Raw genomic sequence first — 24531 nt, 5'->3', positions numbered from 1 at the left:
CAATCAGCTTGACATGAGTTACTTGTAAGCTGTGGAAAAGCATTAATTCTGATTATATTAGGCACATTTGTGAACTTACTAACTGGTTTCATAGGAGGTAGTTTGGATTTTGGAAAAATTATTCCAGCGAGATAACTTGCAGGATTCGAGGAAGATATAGCAGATATTTTAGATTAAGCTTGCAGTTGGGTGAAATAAGTATTTCATATACTGAGCGAGTTGGCCATGTAGTTAGGGTTGCACAACCGTGAGCTTGAAGTTGGGAGATGGTGGGTTAGAATCCCACCGTCAACAGCCCTGAAAATGGTTTTCCATGGTTTGCCATTTTCACACTAGGCAGATACTGGGGCTATACTTTTATGAAGGCCTTGGCCGCTACCTTCCCAATCCTATCAATTTTCCTTCATTCTGTTGCCAAAAACATTTGATGTGTTAGTGCGACAGTAAACCACTAGCAGAAAAAAAGAAAAAAACTGTATTTGATACAGCACTATGCCCCAACCCATTGCCATTAAGGCTCTGTCAAACAGGAAGCGGACTCTGTGCGCGGACTGGCCGCTTTCGTCTGTGTGGACTCTGTACACTGTGATATTACATCATCCTGGTCAAACAGAAGGCGGCCTACTGCAGCGGACCAGACTAGTTCGCAGCGGACTGGCGGCCAGTTGTAAATTTTCACGGAGTTCATGCGGCCAACACGAACAATGTCTCCTGAAGATACGCAGAAATTAATTGATCTGGTGCATGGTCATGAACACCTGTACGACACACGGCACGTCGATTACAAAGATCGCAAGTATTCTCATGGTTCTAATGTCATCATCCCTTGGTTTCCTCTTTTAGTCGCCTCTTACAACAGACAGGGGATGCCGTGGATGTATTATTCATCTGCGTCCCCCACCCACAGGGGGTGCTGGAGATTTGATTAAAAAAGCAAAATGATAACACCAGTTCAAGAATGAAAAAAATTGAGTCGGTACGCACTTGATTGCGACTGCTTTCACACTGGTTCGCCCTGACTTGTCCGCATTCTATTTGACTACTCCAGTCCGTGATGGTCTGTGGTCATTTTGTCTGCGTAGAGAAGTCAGCTTCCTGTTTGACAGAGCCTTTAGTATATCCCCAGAAATCTTATTAATCACTGCTGTTTTTCTATTTTTCAAATTTTGTATCTTTTATTAAATGACTTTATTATCACAGATAAATTTCAGTACTTTGTCAGTATTAATCACCTCCTCTAACTGAATCTTGTCTTCACATTCAACTATCTTTACATATTACTGACTGAACAGTTTTGCCTTCTTCAAGTCCTAGCATATGCACTCCCCTTTTTCATTAATGATCGCTGGAAAGTCCTTCCTCGAACTTGTTAGTGCCTCAAAATACCTATATATACAATATATACTTCCATTTTCCCCAAATCAATCGATCACTACTGATCTGCATTTAGGGCAGTCACCCAGGTGGCAGATTCCCTATCTGTTGTTTTCCTAGCCTTTTCTTAAATGATCACAAGGAAATTGGAAAATTACTGAACATTTCCTTTGGTAAGTTATTCCAATTCCTAACTCCCCTTCCTATAAACGAATATTTGCCCCAATTTGTCCTCTTGAATTCCAACTTTATCTTCATATTGTGATCTTTCCTACTTTTAAAAACACCACTCAAACTTATTCGTCTACTGATGTCCTTCCACGCCATCTCTCCACTGACAGTTCGGAACATACCACTTAGTTCAAAAACAATAAAGGCGATCTTTAATCCACCTATTCAATACATTAATTTCCACTTTTAGTGGTTACATAAACATACTATCAGTTAAATGGGACATGTTTCGCCCGCAATTCAGGGCATCTTCAGCCTAAAAATAATCTTCAAGAGTACACCTTATATTAATATTGAAGCTATATATCAGAGCCAACAGAAGGGCAGCTACCAACGCAACAGTAGATAGCAAATAACAGCTTTCAACAAACATGTAAGTCCTCATCTGTTCCTAACATCGTAAACAGAATTCTCGCCTTGCGTTCAACTTCTAAATCTTTCCTTACCTTCTCTTACAGAGAACACTTTCCAATATCTACTGATACTTCCTGACATGGTCTCAGTCAATTTTATTGCCTACCTGTGCTAAATGCCCCTTCTGCAATATTCAACTGATGCTTCAGTTTCACATTATACTCACGATTTCATCAGCGGCCTTGAAGATGTTGTTTTTATGACATTCATTTTAGTGGTTGTTTTTCACGCCCTCATGTTGTTGGCATTATATCATTTTCACACTGTTTTTCCAATAAAAAAAATTGTAATGAACCGTTTTAATTAGAAATTTTGTAACAGAATATGTTTTAGTCTCTGACAAAATATTTTTATGGTTTAATCATTGACAGTGTTTCCATCAACATGTTTGTATAATGTATCATTTCTCACATTTTTATATACTGAATTTTAGTAACTGGCTAAACTTTTAGCTTCGATATTAATATAAGGTGTACTCTTGAAGATTGTTTTTAGGCAGAAGATGCCCTGAATTGAGGGCAAAACATGTCCCATTTAACTGATAGTATGTTTATGTAACCACTATAAGTGGAAATTAATGTACTGAATAGGTGGATTAAAGATCACCTTTATTGTTTTTGAACTATAAATTTTCAATACGGACCAAAAATGAGATTTATAACATGTAACATACCACTTAATTGAGCAGCTCGTCTCCTTTCTCCCAAGTCTTCCCAGCCAAAACTTTGCAACATTTTTGTAACGCTACTCTTTTGTTGGAAATCACCCAGAACAAATCGAGCTGCTTTTCTTTGGATTTTTTCAAGTTCTTGAATCAAGTAATTCTGGTGAGGGTCCCATACACTGGAACCATACTCTAGTTGGGGTCTTACCAAAGACTTATACGCTGTCTGCTTTACATCCTTACTACAACCCCTAAATACCCTCATAACCATGTGCAGAGATCTGTATCCTTTATTAACAGTCATATTTATATGATTACCCCAATGAAGGTCTTTTCTTATATTAACACCTAGGTACTTACAATGATCCCCAAAAGGAACTTTCACCCTATCAACAAATTAAGACTGAGAGGACTTTTCCTATTTGTGAAACTCACAACCTGACTTTTAACCCCGTTTATCATCATACCATTGCCCACCATCCATCTCGCAACACTATCGAGGTCATCCTGCATCCGTTCAAAATCTTGTAACTTATTTATTACTCTGCACAAAATAACATCATCTGCAAACAGCCGTATCTCTGATTCCACTTCTTTACACATATCATTGATATACATAAGTAAACATAAAGGTCCATAATACTGCCTTGAGGAATTCCCCTTTTCATTATTACAGGGTCAGATAAAGCTTCGCCTACTCTAATTCTCTGAGTTCTGTTTTCTAGAAATATAGCCACCCATTCAGACACTCTTTTTTCTAGTCCAATAGCACTCATTTTTGCCAGTAGTCTTCCATGATCTACCCTATCAAATGCCTTAGATAGGTCAATTGCAATACAGTCCATTTGGCCTCCTGAATCCAGGATATCTGCTATATCTTGCTAAAATCCTACAAGCTGAGCTTCAGTGGAATAACCTTTCCTAAACCCAAACTGCCTTTTGTCAAACCAGTTATTAATTTTGCAATCACATCTAATATAATCAGAAAGCATGCTTTCCCAAAGCTTACATGCAATGCATGTCAAACTGACTGGCCTGTAATTTTCAGCTTTATGTCTATCACCCTTTCCTTTATACACAGGCTACTATAGCAACTCTCCATTCATTTGGTATAGCTCCTTCAACCAAACAATAATCAAATAAGTACTTCAGATATGGTACTATATCCCAACCCATTGCCTTTAGTATATCCCTGTAAATCTTATAAATTCCAGCTGCTTTTCTAGTTTTCAACTGCTGTATCTTATTGTAAATGTCATTGTTATCATAGGTAAATTTTAATACTTCTTTAGTATTACTCACATCCCTTATCTGGACATTATCCTTGTAACCAACAGTTTTTATATACTGCTGACTGAATACTTCTGGCTTTTGAAGATCCTCGCATACACACTCCCCTTGTTCATTAATGATTTCTGAAATGTCCTTCTTCCATTTTTCACTAAAATTTGTATGACCACCAATTATGCTTGCCATCATATCCTTAGCTGACTTCTTGGCTAAATTCAATTTCCTAGTAAGTTCCTTCAATTTCTCCTTACATCCATAACCATTTCTAACTCTATTTCGTTCCAACCTGCATTTCCTTCTTAGTCTCTTTACTTCTCTTTACCATTCCTTACGAAATTTAAAGGTACAAACCTATTTTCACATTCCTCAACAATTGCTTTAAACCCATTCCAGAGTCTGTTTACATTTTTATTTACCATTTTCCAGCGATCATAGTTACTTTTTAAAAACTCCCCCATGCCTGTTTTATCAGCCATATGGTACTGCCTAATAGTCCTAATTTTAATACCTTCCTTTCTTTCACATCTATTTTTAACTACGACAAGAACAGCTTTGTGATCACTAATACCATCTATAGAGCTCATCTGGTTTTATCAGCACCACATCCAAAATAATCTTCCCTCTAGTTAGTTCCATCACTTTCTGAACCAGATGCCCTTCCCATATTAACTTATTTGCCATTTGTTGGTATATTATTGCTATAATGTTACGCATAGCCAACTTATTCCTATATTCATTTTCCTAGTAAGTTCCTTAAATCTCACCTTCAAATAAATAAATAAATAAATAAATAAATAAATAAATAAATAAATAAATAAATAAATAAATAAATAAATGAAGGAATGAAGGAAGGAATGAAGGAATGAATGAATGAATGAATAAATAATCTTCATTTTTAAGGCTGTGGCAGGTGGCAGATTTCCTATCGTTGTTTACCTGGCCTTTCCTTAAATGTTTTCAAAGAACTTGGAAATTTATCAAACATTTCCCTTGATAAGTTACATCTACTAATGTCATTCCACACCATCTCTCCACTGACAGCTGGGATCGTACCACATATTACAAGTTACAAATTTCATAATTGTTCCGTATTGACTGTGAGATACTTTAGAATGAAAGACTTGAGGATTTCCACTTTTTCAATACAATTCTAATCACACTTAGCGATTAAATTATGTATGTTGGGTATTCAGCCCAAAGGCTGGTCTGATCCTCTACAGCTTCACCAACAGCTGTCATAGATAGCCTAGGTGTCACTGAAGAGACATACTAGGGAAATGAGGATTGTGGTAGTTACCAGTTGCTTCCCTCACTGAGCCAGAAGTTACCAAGCCCATTGAAATGCATGCACCAACCGACTCTATGAGTGATATTTTAACACCATTCATAACAGGGACTGGCTGCGTAAGGAATTGTATTACTAGAAGGGGATTAAATTACATTATCAAAATGAGCAGTACATGTTTCTTCTAATGAGAGACATCTTCAACTGCTTGTTAATAGTTTAAATTAAAGTAGACATAACAGACATTAACAGATAGGCTAATACAGAATAGTCAAAAATATGTAAAATTCCTAAAACTTAACAAGCATGTACTAAGTACACTTGAAATAATTGGTGCTTAGAACTAATGATCAGAGTCTTAAGAACAGAAAAACACCATCCGTTTTTTCATGTTAAATTTAAAATACATTTAAAAATCTTTCCTTAAGGTAAAATTTTCCTTGCATTTAATATGAACCCATAATTCATGATATTCTTGCTGACAACACATATTTATATTTGTGGAGGCAACAATTGATCCTAGTTGAAGAGGGGTAGAAAACGAAGGAAAACTCCCTTTCCTCGATGTTCTGGTAATGAAGACTCCCGATTTAAACTTGGGACACGGAGTGTATCGCAAGCAGACCCACACAGATCACTGTCTTCAGAAGACGTACAACCACCACCAACAACAAAAATATGGAGTGATTAAGCCGCTAGCCGACCATGCTAGGAGAATTTGTCAACCTCAGCACTTAAACAAGGAGCTCAGCCACCTGAATATGGACCTACTCATTAACGGGTACAGCCATAAAGATATCCAGCAAGCACTCCATCCCAGACGTCCAACAACTAGGGAGACAGAAGAGGAGCGGCCGGCAGCTAAAGCCTTTCTGCCGTATATTGGGAAAACAACTACTGTAACAGAATAGGGAGGCTACTAGGGTCCCATGGGGTAAAAACCATATATGGGCCAACAAAGAAAATCCAGCAACTACTAAGGTCTGCCAAAGACAAGCGCCATCCTCTCTCCACAGCAGGTGTCTACAAGATCCTGTGCAGCTGTGGCCAGGTGTACATAGGCACTACAAAGCGCACGATTGAAGGAGCAGAACAGACATAGCCAGCTGGGACAAGCAGATAGATCATTAGTCGCTGAACACTCGCTGCTAGCAGGCCATGACATACAGTTCAGCAACACCTAAGTACTGTTACCTACTGTGTCTTATCACGCCTGGCTACAGGGGGAAGCCATTGAAGTTCTGAAGCACACCAACAGTTTCAACCGTAAGGAGGTATCGGAATGGGTAAACAAAGCCTGGTTTCCAGTCCTGAAAGTCTTAAATCCGGAAGGTGACTGGCCTGTAAGTATCTGCTTTGTTTGTCACCTTTTTCCTTGTACACTGGGGCTGCTATTGCAACTCTCCTTTCATTTGGTACTGCTCCTTCATGCAAATGATAATCAAAGTAGTATTTCATATATGGCACTATATCCCAATCCATAACCTTTAATATATCCCCCAAAACCTTATCAATTCCAGCTGGTTTTCTAGTTTTCAACTTTTGTAGCTTACTTAAATGTTATTGTTTTCATAGGTAAATTTTAATACTTCTTTAGCATTAGTCACCTCCTCTATCTGGACATTATCCTTGTAACCAACAATCTTTACATACTGCTGACTGAATACTTCTGCCTTTTGAAGATCCTTGTATACACACTCCCCTTGTTCATTAATGATTCCTGGAACATCCTTCTAGAAACCTGTTTCTGCCTTAAAGTACCTATACATACTCTTCCATTTTGCACTAAAATTTGTATGACCGCCAGTGATGCTTGCCATCATGTTATCCTTAGCTAACTTCTTTGCTAGATTCAATTTCCTTACAAGTTCCTTCAATTTCTCCTTACTTCCACAGCCATTTCTAACTCTATTTCTTTCCAACTTACACCTCCTTCTTGGTCTCTTTACTTCTCTGTTATAATATATTGGATTTTTACCTTGCCTTACCACCTTTAAAGGTATATACTGCCCCCTTTATGCCGGGCTCAGCTCGCCGGAGAGCGAGGGTCTCAGTGGTGGACCGTTCGCTATCGGCTGTGCAGAAATTTTTAAAGGCAGGGATAGATGAAGGACTAGCGACAAATGAAAGGAGACTAAAATAGGGTTACACATTTATTAAACTAACACTCTTTTAAAGAAAACAATTAAATTCACAAAATCTGGGTTTGATTCTTGAAAAACATCTTCTCCTCGTGCTATCATTCATGAGGGATCTCGCTCAAATAAATTTTCAATGATTGTTCTTTTCTGCAATAATAAATATAGAAATCATTAATTTACTATAAAATTGATTGAAAAACAAAATAATATCTGATATCCTTCTCCTATGATGATAATCCAATTATTAAAATTAAAATCTTCCCTTCTGGATTTCACTTATTTTTCAAGAAATGATTATTTTCTCCTCCTTATTTAAATTATTGAAAATTATCTAATTCATTAATTTATGATTAGCAAGTCTTCCCTAGACTTTCCTTTCAACAATTACTTCGTTTTCATAATTTTTGGATTGAATAAACTTCTTGTAATAAATTCTACTTGAACTTATATCATCCTAACTTTTGCTCAATTTTATGCAGAAAGTGACTGTACAATATCTAACAATTAAATCTCGTGACATCAGTCCACGGACGTTGCCTTCTCTTATTCACTTTGACTTAGTAAATTAGGCCCTAATCAACCTTAAATTACGATAAAATCTTCTAAAGATTCAAAATTGATCCAATTACGGACACGCGAAATAATACAAGTCGGTCAAAAATTTGACGCACATAATGAAAATTACCATCACAAAATCGTACATGAAATATTCAAAAAAACACAGATTAGGATCAAATCTCACATCACACATTCACACAGGGGTACACGGCATTATTATAACGTTATTTACACGAACACTAACCCATTATTATTAATTTTAGGATTTACTGCAAATTAGGGAAATCATTCTCTAGATGACACTATCACACACATCCCAGATATCAATTCAGAATGTGATAGAATTAAGGTTATCACTTATACAAAGAAATTAACTATACAACGATGTTCAAGGAGTATTTTAAACAGAAATCATCCTAATTTAGCGAGTAGAATAATTATAACACAGGTCAAAATAATAGAATACGCGCTTACGGTACATGAGTTGCGGCATTTATTTTTATTCATCATAATGTCGTGGCTCTCAATTATTCTGCACTGAAGCTCGAAGAAATCAGGTCCAGTGACACATCTCTTCCCAAAATTGACTCTAATGGGTGCATAAATTATTACTCAAAATATAATGCCCATCTGCAAGTCATACTCAAATTCATAGCGCAGAAATATATTTATAATTCGTCGATACTCCGTCCGGAGAATTTGCCATGTCCCAGGCTTACTTTACCTCAAGTGAGCACACTATAATACTTTCCAAAATAACTAACATTAAACTCATGACCTTATTAAATCATTTTAGCCCGTAATTAGCTTTAATTATTTTTATTCATTATTATTATTATTATATTCCTGACCGTGCGTAATCTCATTCGCAAAGCTGTCGTGTGAAGTTATTCGGATGACTCTAAATAGACTCGAACCCATAAACATGTCGTACAATCGTAGAATGAAATTCTACATGAAGAAAAGCACTAGAACACTGTCCTAATTTGTTTCAAATAACTTTCAAATTATTTCAAAACTAATCAAAATTAACGCGGAGTTCATTTAATTTTTATCTCTCCTGTCTTCTAAATTCTTAGGACAGTTAAGGTCTCTCTCGATGACACACACTCATTTCTAACTAATAGAGCAAGCACACACTCATTCCAAGGTTCTAACTACCTCTCACCAAAGAAAGAAGAATGAAAAATCAAACTACTGCAAAACTAATAGAAATCTAAATGAATAAGTAAGGCTACGCTTACAAATATTTACAAAGATAGAAAGAAATTGAATTCTTAAAGAATACTCATGTGACTGGTGTGTACTGGATTGTGGCTGATGACCTAGCACGTGGTCACATCACCTCCCATCGAACGAAGTCTCGCCCATGTCCGATGCCTTACATGTTTAGTGACTCATGGAGGCGCTGACGATATACAGGAACTTGCAGTATTCTTCGCGGAACTGGATAACCATCTTGCAGTAAACTCGAACTCAGGACCTTTCTTCTTCCAAGTTCTTGTAGAAAGCTGAAACTAACAAAAAGTCTTAGAAATAGCCCAGGATTCACTCTCGATGCTTTATAATTTGGCTGAAGACACTTATCTTAGGACAACCCTAAATAAATCGTAGTGAATTTTTCGAGTGTCTGAATTGCTGTTTATACAATCCTCGATGCTTTCTCCAATGTAAAGTCTTCCGATGAAGCAAACGACGTCCAGTCTCTTCGGTTGCTGCAGCCAGAGTAATGCTCAAATTTAGCGTTCAGGAGTATAAAACCCTCTACAAAATTTTCCTCTGGAATTACCATTAATTTCCTGTCGTAAGACATAGGTGTGTCTCTTACATCTAATTGGTGGATTTGTTGAATTCCTCTGAAGATTGTCACTTTTATTGGCTGCTCCAGTTTTACGTCACTTGACTTTCCATTTATTGATCGATTGAGATCAGGCTGCTCGCCGGGTCACGTGGTACGCACACATGTGTCTGAAGGCCACATAACAGGAATTCCACCCTGCTCCCTCGTTCTCTCTGTAGGTCGGGAAAAACCGGTTCGCGAAGTGACTAGCTCGCACTGGCACGAGATACAGAATCTCACCCTCTTGTCGATTAAAATAATGTCCCAACACGCTGATGAAATAAATCATTTTCTTTCTTAATAAATTATTACCACTTTTGAAGGGGACAATACCTATTTTCACTTTCCTCAACAATTGCTTTAAACCCATCCCAGAGTCTGTTTACATTTTTATTTATCGTTTTCCACCGATCATAGTTTCTTTTTAAAAACTCCCTCATACCTGTTTTATCAGCCATATGGTACTGCCTAATAGTCCTAATTTTAATATCTTTCTTTCACATTTATTTTTAACTACTACAAAAACTTGTGCTTGTGTGTAATTCCATACTGCTGTGTGATATTGCTTTCTCTTTTTCAATTTCTTTAATCATTTTCAACCTCATCTGACATTAGGGGCTGGAAGAAAAGACATCTTGACAATTTATTAAAGAAGACTTTCATGAGTTCCCCTAGTTTAACTCTATGTCAATAGGTTCCATATTGACAACAGTTAACAATGTACAGCTCCACAAAAAAGTGTTAGCGTCTAGATAAGTGTAATTATTCCAGCATTTTAGACCAGCATCCACCACAATACATGATTGGTAACAAACATTGGCATCTTCATATTGCTTTTATTTGCATTTTACCAAAGACTGTACCAAAAAATCGTCAAACCTATAAACCATCAAGCAACATCTTAAAATATTTTCATATGATATTGTGTATGTTTTTAATATACATGGTTTAATGTGTATCTTTATAAATAATGTATCACTTTTAAAGTGACCAATCAGTTTTGTTTTTAGCTGACGATGGCTCAAATAAGAGACGAAACATGTCCTAGAAATGTGAAATGAACAGATAATATAACTATTATGACAAGCATTGAATAGGTGGACCAAATTCTCTTAAAGAATAGAATTTTGTAATGTTATGTATCAATACTGAACCAAAATGAAATTCATCAGTTGTAATCTTTAATCCTAAGATTAAATTTGTGTACATTCCATACTTGGACATAATAAAAACAAAACATCCTAGTTTATGCTCACCAGGCTGAGTGGCTCAGACGGTTGAGGCGCTGGCCTTCAGACTCCAACTTGTCAGGTTCGATCCTGGCTGAGTCCGGTGGTATTTGAAGGTGCTCAGAGACATCAGCCTCATGTTGGTAGATTTACTGGCATGTAAAAGAACTTTTGCGGGACTAAATTCTGGCACCTTGGCGTCTCTAAAGTAGTTAGTAGGACATAAAGCCAATAACATTATTATTTATTAGTGTATGTTCACTGAATGACTGGTGAACGAGGAGGAAAATTGAAAGTGCATTGCTTTTCAAAGTCAACATACCTGGTGCTGTCTAACTAGCTTAAAAATATCTTGGGACCGGGCGAGTTGGCCATGCACGTAGAGGCGCGCGGCTGTGAGCTTGCATCTGGGAGATAGTAGGTTCGAATCCCACTATCGGCAGCCCTGAAGATGGTTTTCCGTGGTTTCCCATTTTCACACCAGGCAAATGCTGGGGCTGTACCGTAATTAAGGCCACAGCCGCTTCCTTCCAACTCCTAGGCCTTTCCCATCCCATCGTCGCCATAAGACCTATCTGTGTTGGTGCGACGTAAAGCCCCTAGCAAAAAAAAAAAAAAAAAAAATCTTGCCCTGGAAAAGAAATTTTAAGCCGGAGGATGGTGATATTTGAGAGTTGGCATTGAAATGTGTACATACTCATGTAATTATTTCCTTCTAACATTTGCATAAACATTTTTTACCAGTAATATAAATAAGAATTGATGGTCTAGTTTTTTGAATGACCCAAATTCTCTATAACAATAATATGTTGGTTCTTTTCAGGGTTATAAACAATCTAGAGGTTTCTGCTGCTAATTGTACTCGTATCTCTCAGAATTCTCCTCTGTAATCATGTGTCTTATTCTGCAGTAGAACCAGCAAGAACAGAAGGCTGACAGCAGATATCTTGGTGATAATTTTTCCTTGGCATTTCTCACATTCACTGTGCAGAACTGCTAGTATAATCTCTTGTTTCAAGTTCCAGCCCTAAATATTTACATTTATACTCATTAACTATAGATCTGCAGCTATAAGCACAATATCAACAGTCACATGAAACTACAAGCTCCTTTCTTGTTAACCAGAGAAGAAAACGCAGATTATTAGACAGTTTCTATACAGAAGGTCATGTTACTAATTATAAAAAATTTCAGACCTCCTAGTTTCAATTACGTAGATCGATCAAATATAAACAGGATTTTTGTTCCTGAACATCAACAGTTGGTAGGACTGGCCTCGTGCTTCTGCTTAGGTGGGACCATTAGGGGTGGGGAGAGTGTGCTGTTAGATATTTCCCGCCATTTTGTCTGTAACGCTCACGATGTCAAAGCAACAGGTGCACCCCTCCACTGTGCAATGCTTGTGAAGTAGTTACAGTGGCGGAAATTTGCCAGAGATCGACTGCACAGTTCGGTGATCAAACATTATCAAGGATGAGTGTGTTTGCCTCGCATAAAATGTTCAAGAATGTGTGGAAAATCAACAACATGATCGCCGTCTTCGGACCAGCATTATAGACAAAAACATTCATGCAGTTAAAGACATTATTGACAACGGGCGACAGTATCAGAAATTGCAGAATAAGTCAGAATCAGTTGTGGGAGCTGTCAAGCAATCATCACAAACGACCTACAGTTTTGTAAAGTGTGTTCGAGATGGGTCCCTGGCCTTTAGACTGAAATACTGAAGTTGAGACGTTTGGAGGTCTGTCAGAGGCTTACAGCAAGATTTGATCATCCTCCTTACAGCCTGGACTTACCGCCCTGCGATTTCCATTTGTTTGGACCGCTTAAAGAAGCTCTAGGGGAGCAACAATTTGAGGATGAAGAGAGTGTGGAAGACTTCGTGTGCAACTGGCTAGTGACACAACCCTATTCTTTTTACGATGAGGGCATCAAAAAGCTGCCCATACACTGGGACAAATGTATTTCCAAAGTAGGAAACTATGTGGAAAGATAAATTGTAATTGCCTTGTATTTAAGTAAGAAATAAAATTTTGTTTATATTTGATTCTCCTATGTAACAAGAATAACAACAGAAATAATCTTCCTCTCGATTTTATTTGTGGTAATTCATCATTTTTGGTTGAAGTTATTGACACTGTTTGTACAAAGTGTCTTTTCTTTTCAGATTATACTGACTTGAAGCAGGATTCAAAGAGAATTGAGCATTTCACTTCTCTGTGTGCTGTTATTATGGATTTTCTTGGAGAGAGCAATTTACCCAATTCTGCTGAGCTCATGGGAATATATGGGCGGGTAAGTCAGAGTACCAATCTTGTTTTACCTGATGTCAGTTACAGTGCTAAGTCTAATTGTTTACAGCAAGAAATTATTAATCCATTGTATAATTAACTGTCCATGAGTTAATTTCATTGTGGGTTACATTTCAGATGAGCCAACTGGTTCATAACAACTTGTAACTATTCTAATGCATTATGCTTGTAACTATTCTAATGCATTATGCATGCAGTGAACTAGAGACTTTTATCTTAAAAACCACAATCACAGGAGTCAATAGGCATTTTGGACAAACTTCAAAATTGATTAATGTTATCCAAATGTAATTAATTCTTCTTGATCACCACTCCATTGGACTCTCAGAAACCTAAGGTTTCTTGCCTCCGTGGTATATGTATAACTTCCTTAAAACCCACTCGTATCGGGTTGGCCGTGTGGTTAGGGGTGTGCAGCTGTGAGCGCATCCGGGAGATAGTGGGTTCGAATCCCACTGTCGGCAGCCCTGAAGATGGTTTTCTATGGTTTCTCATTTTCACACCAGGCAAATGCTGGGGCTGTACCTTAATTATAGCCACGACCGCTTCCTTCCCATTCCTAGGCTTTTCCTGTCCCATCGTTGCTATAAGACTTATCTGTGTCAGTGTCATATAAAAAAAAAATAAAAAAAAAAAATAAAAAACCTCGCAACTTCTTCACTTTCTTCTTTGCTCTGTATTGTTGACATGCAGGTTATTCTTGATATTTTTAAAAATGCATTCCAAATGGTTTATTGAAAACAGGATTCACATAATTGAATGACTGCAATCTATCTATCTTATCAAGGAATTACACACACAGCTGTTGTCTTTGGTGTGAAAGAATGACTATAAGACCTTCAAAAAAATAATTCTGTGCATTGCATGAGGTCATTTGGAAATAATTGGCTTAAAAACTTAGGATTTTTTTAAAGTAGTTAATGCAGTAGGTGTTTTCAAGATCCAAAATTACAGTATTTTATTTAATTACAGATATTAGAATTTATTCTCTTGATCATGTATAACTTCCTTAAAACCACTCACAAGTTCTTTAGTTTCTTCCTTGCTCTGTATTCTTGATGTACAAGTTAATTCTTTCAAATCCTCATACTAGTTTTAAGTAGGCCTACAGAGATTTTTGCTTACTCCTGAGTTCTGAAATTTTCATATCTTGCTCTAGGTATTATTGAAAATGTTAATACTGTAAGAGCAACAGTCTCAGATTAAAAAAATTTCTCCCTCAGTTTTTATATGAATGGATTTAAATACGTATTTGTCCAGTAAGGAGAGATTTCCGTACTATGGGCATTAGTGACTTGATTAGTTCTTTTCTTTCCAACTAAGGCAAACAAGCACCAAGGAGGCATCCTCAGTTAAGGTTTACTCACTGGAAGGTGACAAGTTCCTGCCCATTATTCTTCTCCCTTCAGTAGCATGCAGTCATCATCCAAGTCTGTTAATACTAGAGTTCTGAGATCTAATAGACTGGTATTTCAGTGGGTACATTTAAGTTGTCAGTCAGATGCACCTGGTGGCCATGATCGTTAAGGTGTCAAGTTTACGTCTATGGTGTGACACCGTGGTTAGTTCGTTTCAGTCTCAAAATGTCACCATCAGAATGTTGGCCGGCAGGGTAGGACAGGTGATGAGAGATGGTGGGTTGGAATCCTACCGTTGGCAGCCCTGAAGATAGTTTTCTGTGGTTTCCCATTTTCATACCAGGTAGATGTCACAGCTGCTACCTTCCCAGTCCTATCCCTTTCCTATCCTTGCACCACTGAAAACTTTCTGTGTGTTAGTGCAACGTTAAACCAGTAGCAAAAGAAAAGGAAAAACAAGAAGTGATGGTATACAACTTGTAATCACTAGATTGCCTGCCAAAAGCCTGCATTCAGTTACAAACCTCTCCATAGTGTGTATATGGAGTGAGGGCATGCGACACTGTTGATGGTGATTCGTCTGTCAGATAGGGACATTTTTTTTTTTTTTTTTTTTTGCTAGTTGCTTTACGTCGCACCGACACAGATAGGTCTTATGGCGACAATGGGACAAGGAAGGGCTAGGAGTGGGAAGGAAGCGGCCGTGGCCTTAATTAAGGTACAGCTCCAGCATTTGCCTGGTGTGAAAACCATGGAAAACCATTTTCAGGACTGCCGACAGTGGGATTTGAACCTACTATCTCCCGAATACTGGATACTGGCCGGACTTAAGCGACTGCGGCTATCGAGCTCGGTGATAGGGACATTAAACCTTGAGCAGTGATCTTGGTGACATAAGTGTGCTATATATATTTATACAAACGGGTTTCACCCTCTCCTTACTTCATTATCATCATTCCACTTCCGGATGTACAGGTCATCCATCGGCGTAAAATAGAAAGACTTGCACCAGGCAAACCGAACCTCAGACACTCCCGGCACTAAATGCCATATGTTAAATTAAGAATAAATTTTTGGTCATATAATCGTATGTATCTGCAATCTGTTATTATGAATTGTGGTATGAGGATTTAAGATATTGAACAGCAGTTGATTTCACATCCTTGATGACCATGTTATGTCTGTTCTGTTTCATTAGATGTGTGTGAACGGTTTCAACATTCTGGATCCTGAAATGGTGAGTATTGGAACTGGTATCTACCTGGGAGCTTCAGTTATTGACCACTCATGTGATCCAAATGCAGTAGCTGTGTTCGAAGGTACCACTCTTCACATACGAGCTGTGAAGCCAATGCCTGTTTTAGACTGGAAAAAGGTGAGTTTGATATACTATGTTTTAGTGATGTAACTATTTTACTGGTTATACAGTAACTGTGTCTTTAACAAATATCAGCATCAACATTTTCTTTAACTTTATGAAAAACAGGAAAATCTGTACCATGACACTACACTGCTGTCCTCAAATAGATTGGCTTTATCCTCATCAATACCAGTTGTTCTACATCCATTTCTTCTCTGCCCCCAGTGAGCTCGTTTCTGCTTCCCACCTTCATCAGAATGGCCATCTTGACAGACCTTAACTAAAGGTATCATTCTTGTTGAGCACCATGAACATTATTTTGAAAGTCATGTTATACACTCAATATCATGACTGGTGCGACAGTCCTTTGTGGGTTTGGCCTTCTGAAGAAGTTTTCCCCATTCTTTCCTGTTAAGTGCAGAGCTCCTCCAATTCTTGATTCCAATTATCTTTACATCTTCTCTCACCTCTTCTTCCCACCTTAACTTTGGGTTGCCAACTTTCCTGATTCCTTCTGGCACTGCATTAAATATATTCTTTACCATTCTGTCATTAGCACGCAGGACATGTCCTGCCCACTCCAACCTTCTGATATTTATACAGTTAACAATGTTTGGTTCATTATATAAATTATACAATTCATGATTATATCTTCTTCTTCAGACACCATTTTCTTCCACTGGCCCAAAAATTTGCCTCAAAATCCTTCTTTCAAATATGCCGAGTTATCTTTCATCAGATTTTGAGAGTGTCCAGGTATCAGCACCATATGTTAATACAGGCTTTACTAAAACTATATATCAGGACTTTAGTTTTCCTGAACAGCAGCTTAGACTTCAGATTTTTCTGAGGCCATGATAGCACTTGTTAGCAGACAGTATACGTTTTTGGATTTCAGAACTAACATTGTTCTTGGAATTAACTTCTCTTCCAAGGTAGGTAAAGCTACGCACAACATCAAACTTATACGAGCCAAACTCTTCCATTGCTACATAGAGATTACTTCTATCAATGCTGTCATAGGCTGATCTGTAGTCAATGAAGAGATGTTGTGTATCAATTCCAAATTCTTTACATTTTTCAAGTATCTGGCGAATTGTGAAGATCTGATGAATAGTAGATCTTCCTTCACGAAATCTGCATTGATAGTCACCAACCGCATTTTCCACGTAAGGCACCAATCTGCTAAAGAGAATATTGGAAAATATTTTATAAGCATTGGATAATAAGCAGATACCTCTATACTTAGAACACATCTTGATTTCACCTTTCTTATGTATTGGACAGATGGTACCTACATTCCATTCATCAGGGATTGTTTCAGCTACCCATATCTTGGCCACTAGTTTGTGAAAGTGTTTAACAAATTCTTTTCCACCATTTTTCACAAGCTCTGATTGTATTAAATCCATTCCCGGGGCTTTGTTATTCTTTAACTTCTTAATGCCAAGCTCAACTTCCTCAATAGTAGATATCGGTACTTCTATGTTTGCTTTTCTTGTATTTACAGGAGGTAAGGTTACTTGGTTATCACCTGGACTTTCGTTCAACAGTTCATCAAAATATTGGGCCCATCTTTCTAGTATTGCTTCCTCATGCCCAGTATTATACCATCTTTATCTCTACACTAACTTGTTCTAGGCTGAAAATCCTTACGACTTATATTTAACTTCTGATAGAAAGCTCTCACATCATTCATCCCTTTCAACCGTTCCATTTCTTCTAATTCTTTCCTCTCATACCGTCTCTTTTTCTTCTTGTGCAATCTCTTTCCTTCTCTTCTGGAAGTTCTATACTCTTCCACTGCTTTTCGGGTGTGGTTCCTCTGTTGCATTCTCTTGTATGCTTCATTTTTTAAGGTTGTTGCTCGTGCACACTCTTCATCAAACCAATTGTTGAACCAGACTTTCTCTTCCCTTCCTAAAACTTCATTTGCAGTTTTTAATAGTGCGTCGTTATGATTCTTCCAGATTTCATCAATACTCTCACTATTAGGCATATCGGTCAGGGCCTCATTAAGCAAGCTAGCATATCTGAGAGCAGTTTCGGGCTCCTTCAGCCGAGCACTGTTGAACTTTCTTGCATTGGATCCATGTACCTTTCTTGCATTAGATATTTGGCTTCTAATAGTTGCTACCACAAGGTAGTGGTCAGAGTCAATATTGGCCTCCCTATAACTTCTAACACCCATCAAGTTAGAGAAGTGTCTTGCATCTATTAGGAGGTGGTGAATTTGGTTAAAAGTACTTCCATCTGGAGACTTCCATGTCATTTTATGTATGTCCTTGTGATTAAAAGTTGTACTTCCCGCTACCATATTTCTCGAGGATGCAAAATGTATAAGCCTTATTCCATTATCATTAGAAATATCATGTAAGCTGTATTTTCCAATACAAGGTCTGTATTCGTTTTCCTTTCCTATCTTCACATTCAAATCCCTGAAGATTATTTTACAGTCTGCTCTTGGGCACTCATTATAAATTTCATCCTATTCATCGTAAAATGTATCTTTATCTTTGTCGCTCTTCTCTTCAGTTGTAGCATGTGCACAGATAAGACTGTAATTGAAGAACTTCCCTCTAATTCTAAGTCTAAACAATCTATGCTATTTTGCCCAAAAATCCACAGTAAGATGTTTTATCTACTTATTGACAATAAAACCAGTACCAAGCATGTGATTCTTCATATGGCAGCTATAGAATACCATGTGATTTTTTCTCTCTATTACTCCTTTACCAATCCATCTCACTTCTTGAATAGCAGTAATATCTAGTCGATACTCATCCAGCTGATCGAGCAACTTTCTTAGGTTTCCAGCTTGGTAAAGAGTTAAAACATTCCATGAACCAATTCTCAAGTCCTTTACACGTTCGTGAGGTCATCGTAAAAAGGTCACTCCAGCTATTTCTTCTTCATATCTCGTAACGAGAGTTTTTTACAGATTAGGTTGTCTGCCCAACACCAACTCCCAGCAATCCTGGAGGGCCGATGTTTTCTTTCAGGGTTGTCTCCCTTAGCTGGTGGGTCCCCATTTTGAAGCATTGGGAACTTGCTTTTTCGTCCCTACATGACTTAGCCGTGTACACGCAGTGTACCCGTTGCCCAGAGGGCCACGGCGTGGACGTGCACGCATCGGACTTGGTAGAAATAAATGGCATTTCCTGTGCTTTATTAGTACACTTCCACCAGCAAGAAGTGAACGCACAGGACCACATACTACCCTTCGGCCCCCCATGTTATACACTGTCTGACCAAAAATTGAAGCAACCAGAAGGGGAGGAGGAAACGAAATGAAACTTCACGTATTGAGAGGGTATGTGATGTTATTTCAGTGATTGCAAATTGAGTGAAATTTACAAAGAACTTGGCAGTAGGTGTAGTAGCAGTAGTGGCAGTAGAATGACATGCACTCCTTCTGGCTTGGATGCATGCACTGATTCAGTTGGGAAGGGTGCCATAAAGCCAGAATATCCTCTCCTGAGGCATGCTGGCCCACAACTGTTGTAACTAGTCCTTGATATCCTGGACACTGGCACTGGGACAGAGTTGACGTCCAATCTGGTCCCAGATATATGCTATGGGGGACAGATCTGAGATCTTTTTGACCACGGGAGTACCTCAGTATCACGCAGAAGTTCATAGACACACGTGCCGTGTGTGGACAAGCGTGTTCAGTTGAAAAATGGCACTACGATTCTGTCGCATAAGAGGTAACACGAGGATGCAGGATGTCCATGACATACCGTTGTATTACAGTTAAAATTGAAATAATTGATAAAGAGATTCAACCTATTCAATACAAAAGAATAAGAAATGTAGTGAATTACATTCTTATTTAATAATGAGTAGAAGTGGTACCGGTTTCGACCCTAGTCCAGGTCATCATCAGCCGATTAAAACATGAAAAACAATGCATAGGAAAAGGAAATAAAAGATCAAGTACACTCCAAATCAGTAGAAGAGGCGGTATAAAAATGAACGGGGGTAGACACTGTAAAATTCAGAAGAAGTAAAATGTAAGTCACTTAAAAAAGAAAACAGTGCGTAATTTTCTGAGCGGTAGTATGGCACACGCAGTGTTAGGCAAAGTCTTATAATGTTTATGAATAGCGGAGAACGGTTAAATGAGCTAGTTTTTAAACACTGTCAGGCACAAAGTCATATCATAATCGAACACATACGAAGATCCATAATTATGCAGGAGTTGAAGATGAGTAGATCTATTGAAGTGACTTGCCAGCTCCCGTTGATCAGCGCGATATATTTAACATCAAGCACTGTGGTTTCAAACGCCAAAGTAAAATGGAGAATAGCTTGATGATCCAGTAATTTTCTTTGGTTGCGGGAAAGTAAGTATATAGATAAATATAATATAATTCAATATAATTGAATAAGTAATTGTGTAACCGAAGAAAATTACTGGATCATCAAGCTATTCTTCATTTTACTTTTGGCGTTTGGAACCACAGTGCCTGATAAATATATTGCGCTGATCACCGGGAGCTAGCAAGTCACTTCAATAGATCTACTCATCTTCAACTCCTGCATAATTATGGATCTTCGTATGTGTTCGATTATGATATGACTTTGTGCCTGACAGTGTTTAAAAACTAGCTCATTTAACCGTTCTCTGCTATTCATAAACATTATAAGACTTTGCTTAACACTGCGTGTGCCATACTGCCGCTCAGAAAATTACGCACTGTTTTCTTTTAAGTGACTTACATTTTACTTCTTCTGAATTTTACAGTGTCTACCCCCGTTCATTTTTATATTGCCTCTTCTACTGATCCGGAGTGTACTTGATCTTTTATTTCCTATTCCTATGCATTTTTTTCATGTTTTAATCGGCTGATGATGACCTGGACTAGGGTCGAAACTGGTACCACTTCTACCCATTATTAAATAAGAATGTAATTCACTACATTTCTTATTCTTTTGTATTGAATAGGTTGAATCTTTTTATCAATTATTTTAATTTGAACTATAATATTCTTCAATACGGAACAATGAAATTTTAAACTTTAAATACCGTTGTATCATCAGAGTTCCCTCAGTCACTACCAGCTGTGACCGAAAGTCATACCCGATGGCTCCCTACACCATGACACTAGAAGTAACACCATTTTGCCTCTCCAAAACATTGGAAGAATGGGACCCCTCCCTAGGTCGCCACCATACTTGCAGACAATGGTCATCCGGCATAGTGCAGAACCACGATTCATCATTGAACACAATGCGACGCCATTCATCAGCAGTCTGTGCGTCTTGGTCATGGCACCACTCCAAACGCAGCTGTTTGTGTTGTGGTGTTAATGGCAGCCTACGCATGGGTTGGTAATTCCCTAGTCTTGCTGCTGCTAGTCTCCGACCAATGGTGCAGGATAACACAGAATATTCAGGGAGTCCGTTACATGTTATCAGATGGTAGGTGCAGATGTTAAGGGGTTACGATACGCTTGATGCACAATACGGCGATCCTCCCTTGTGGTGGTCTGACATGGTCGACCGGAACCTTGACTGAAATAATAACGATAAGTTATTTTATTAATTTGGCCACCTAATCAATACAATAAATCTTGTCTTTGTTGAATTAAATTGACATATTAATTAAAATGGTACATATTTCACCTTACATATAGGCATCATCAGCCATGGGTTTAACCTTAACATTATATAGGATATGACCACCTCTCAAAAATTACCTCCACTTGAATGGAGTTCATTTTTAAGGTACGCTGACCTTAAACTATCATACATATTAGATAGGAAACAGAAAACCCTAAACCATAAATTTTTTTGTTTACAAGAAAATAAACTCAAAACATCTGAACGAAATACAACCAATAAAGTGTCCACTTCCCATTTGACTAACATTTCCACTACAATTAACCTATCTAACACAACCTTCTCTAATCAAGAGATGAATATATTATATAAGGGCATTAAACATAATTGGCCTAAACACAAAAAAAGCAGAGGACATAATCACTACCATTGCTGAAACTAAAACTAATTTCAATAAAGAAATTCTTATTGACAAACAAAATGGCATATGTTATGAAGTAAAAAAGAAACTTCCAACATTTATTAATGAGATAACATCTAACAACTACAACGCCTTGAAACAAAGGCAAATAAGGGCAACACCATAGTAATAATGAACAAGTACAATTACATAGATAAAACAGAAACTTTTTTTTTTTCAAATAAAACCTATACAATAATTAATAAAGATCCAACAAACAAAATACAACACAACTGAAAGAACCTTCTTACAAATTCTACTTTCATTTTAAATGATCAAGATTATCAGAAATTAACTGCAACAAACCCAAAATTACCTACAGTAAGATCATTACCCAAAATTCATAAAAAGGAGGTCTCCATTCGACCAATAATTAATAGTATGAATAGTCCTACGTATAAAAATTCTCAATTCCTACAGAAATTCCTTTTAAAAAAACATTTCAAATTCCACAATTCCAACCCCATATAAAACTCGATTGAACTTTGCAATTCCCTAAACTAATTCAGTCTGCAACCAAACCACGTTTTATATTCTTTTGACATTACTAACATGTATACAAATATTCCTATCAATAATACTATTAACATCATAAAGAACAATCTGTCATTAAGTAAAATCAAAATTGATGAATGCTTCCAATTACTCAGTTTCGTTTTAACCAACAGTTACTTCACCTTCAATAAGAAAATTTACAAACAGGAAGGTTTGGTGATGGAAGACCCGTTATCTGGAATATTAGCTGACATATACTTAGATAATCTCGAACACAGTAAGATAATTAATAACATCAACAGACTCTGTTTTTGGCATCACTACGTCGATGATACCATAGCAATCATTGACAAACAAATCAACAACAGTGATAACGTATTATTATTCCTTAACAATTTGGATAATAACATTAAATTCACTAAAGAAGATGAGATCAATAGGTCTTTAAATTTCCTAGACATTAAAATCACACGAGTATCAAACCATAAAATTCAATGGATTTAATATGGATATAATTAATAAAAGTATCAACAAAACCAAATTAAAACTAGCTACAAATAACTCCATTAAAACCCGTCAAACCAAAATACACTAAATTCACGTTCACTAACCATAGTATTCATCCAGTTACCAATTCTTTAATGAAGCATGATGTAAAAATAGTCTATACAACAAAAAACACTAATCGTAACTTATTCTTTAATCATAACTCTATTAACGTCACAGATAATCATTACTTTGGATCAGGTATATACAGATTAAAATGCTTTACATGTAATTTTTCTTATGTTGGCCAAACTGGCCACAGTGAGGGACACAGGGCATAAATTCACTACAATAGAACAGGACCTTCATATCCTCAAAAGAATTGAAAAAAGTAAAAAAGTAAACTCAGGACAGAATATGAAAGTATATTCATATTCTTCGACCAGCAGTTTAATAAAGATAAGAATTTAAATGACATTGTTGATTAAAAAAAGCCCCTTGTATGAACAGATTTTATTAGTATTACAAGAATCAATTCCCCTCACCAATATATTCTTAAAATTTTCAACCTTAAATTAATAAGCACTCCCACCTCTTCTATAACTAATACACTCCCCTTCCTTCCCCCCACCGCTAGTACCTCCCATTCAAGTACAACCAGTAGACTCATAGCCACACCCACTCTAATACCGCTCCCTCCAACGGCATCCCACCGCTACAATATGTGCAGCAATACACTTTCCTCTTTCTCCCCCACCGCTAGTAGCTCCCCTCCTAGTACTATAAACAAGCCCATAGTCACGCCTTCGCAAACAGATCCCCCTCCAATACAAATCTACAACTATAACACACGTAGTAAGAGCTCGACAGTCATCAACAATGTTTAGCTCTTAGCTCATAACATAACAAGTTACCTTCACCATAGTCAAATGGTAAGTGTACACGATTTCCACCTAAAATTTAATAAGGTTTTTTTTTTTTTTTTTCCATAAAATTAACACCATGCTTCTGGTTTCCTTTCACAGATTCTACTTTTGATCCAACATTCAACAGGTTAGCTACATTCAACTGTCACATTGCCTTTTCGACCAGCATGTCAACGAACCTACATGTCTTAACAACGTTATAGCATCATATCAAATGAGATGGTCCATAGAGGTCCAATATCAACATTGTATATTAACCTTCAACTACAACTTCGTACTTCTTCATCAAAGTGAACCACAACATCACCGTATGCTATGGACTTCTGACTTTTATCTTGCGTAAACAAATAATTACAGGTCACTTGACCATCTTTCAACATTTTTTTATTTCACACTATGTTTTAAAAAATACGATTTTGATCGCCATTCTCATTATTATCTAGTTCTAACCGCTAGTCGGTCAACATCATTTTATAGCAATTTTACCACTTGTCTATAATATACTGTTGCTTTATTCATTTTACTTATAATAGTAGT

General features: G+C 37.3%; 1 protein-coding gene across 1 annotated transcript in view; it reads left to right on the top strand.

Moving 5' to 3' along the window:
• The window catches only part of Smyd3 (SET and MYND domain containing, class 3), a 151815-nt gene that overhangs the window by 14913 nt on the left and 112371 nt on the right, over window positions 1-24531 (top strand). Inside the window, exons 4-5 of the mRNA XM_067138219.2 lie at window positions 13197-13324; window positions 15898-16074. Coding sequence (XP_066994320.2) covers window positions 13197-13324; window positions 15898-16074 — 305 coding nt within the window. The remainder of the gene's footprint in view (window positions 1-13196; window positions 13325-15897; window positions 16075-24531) is intronic.

This window comes from Anabrus simplex, chromosome 1 (assembly GCF_040414725.1).
Source record: "Anabrus simplex isolate iqAnaSimp1 chromosome 1, ASM4041472v1, whole genome shotgun sequence".
NCBI lineage: Eukaryota > Metazoa > Arthropoda > Insecta > Orthoptera > Tettigoniidae > Anabrus > Anabrus simplex.
Note: the sequence above shows the minus strand (reverse complement) of the source record. Positions and strands in the feature narration are given on the sequence as shown.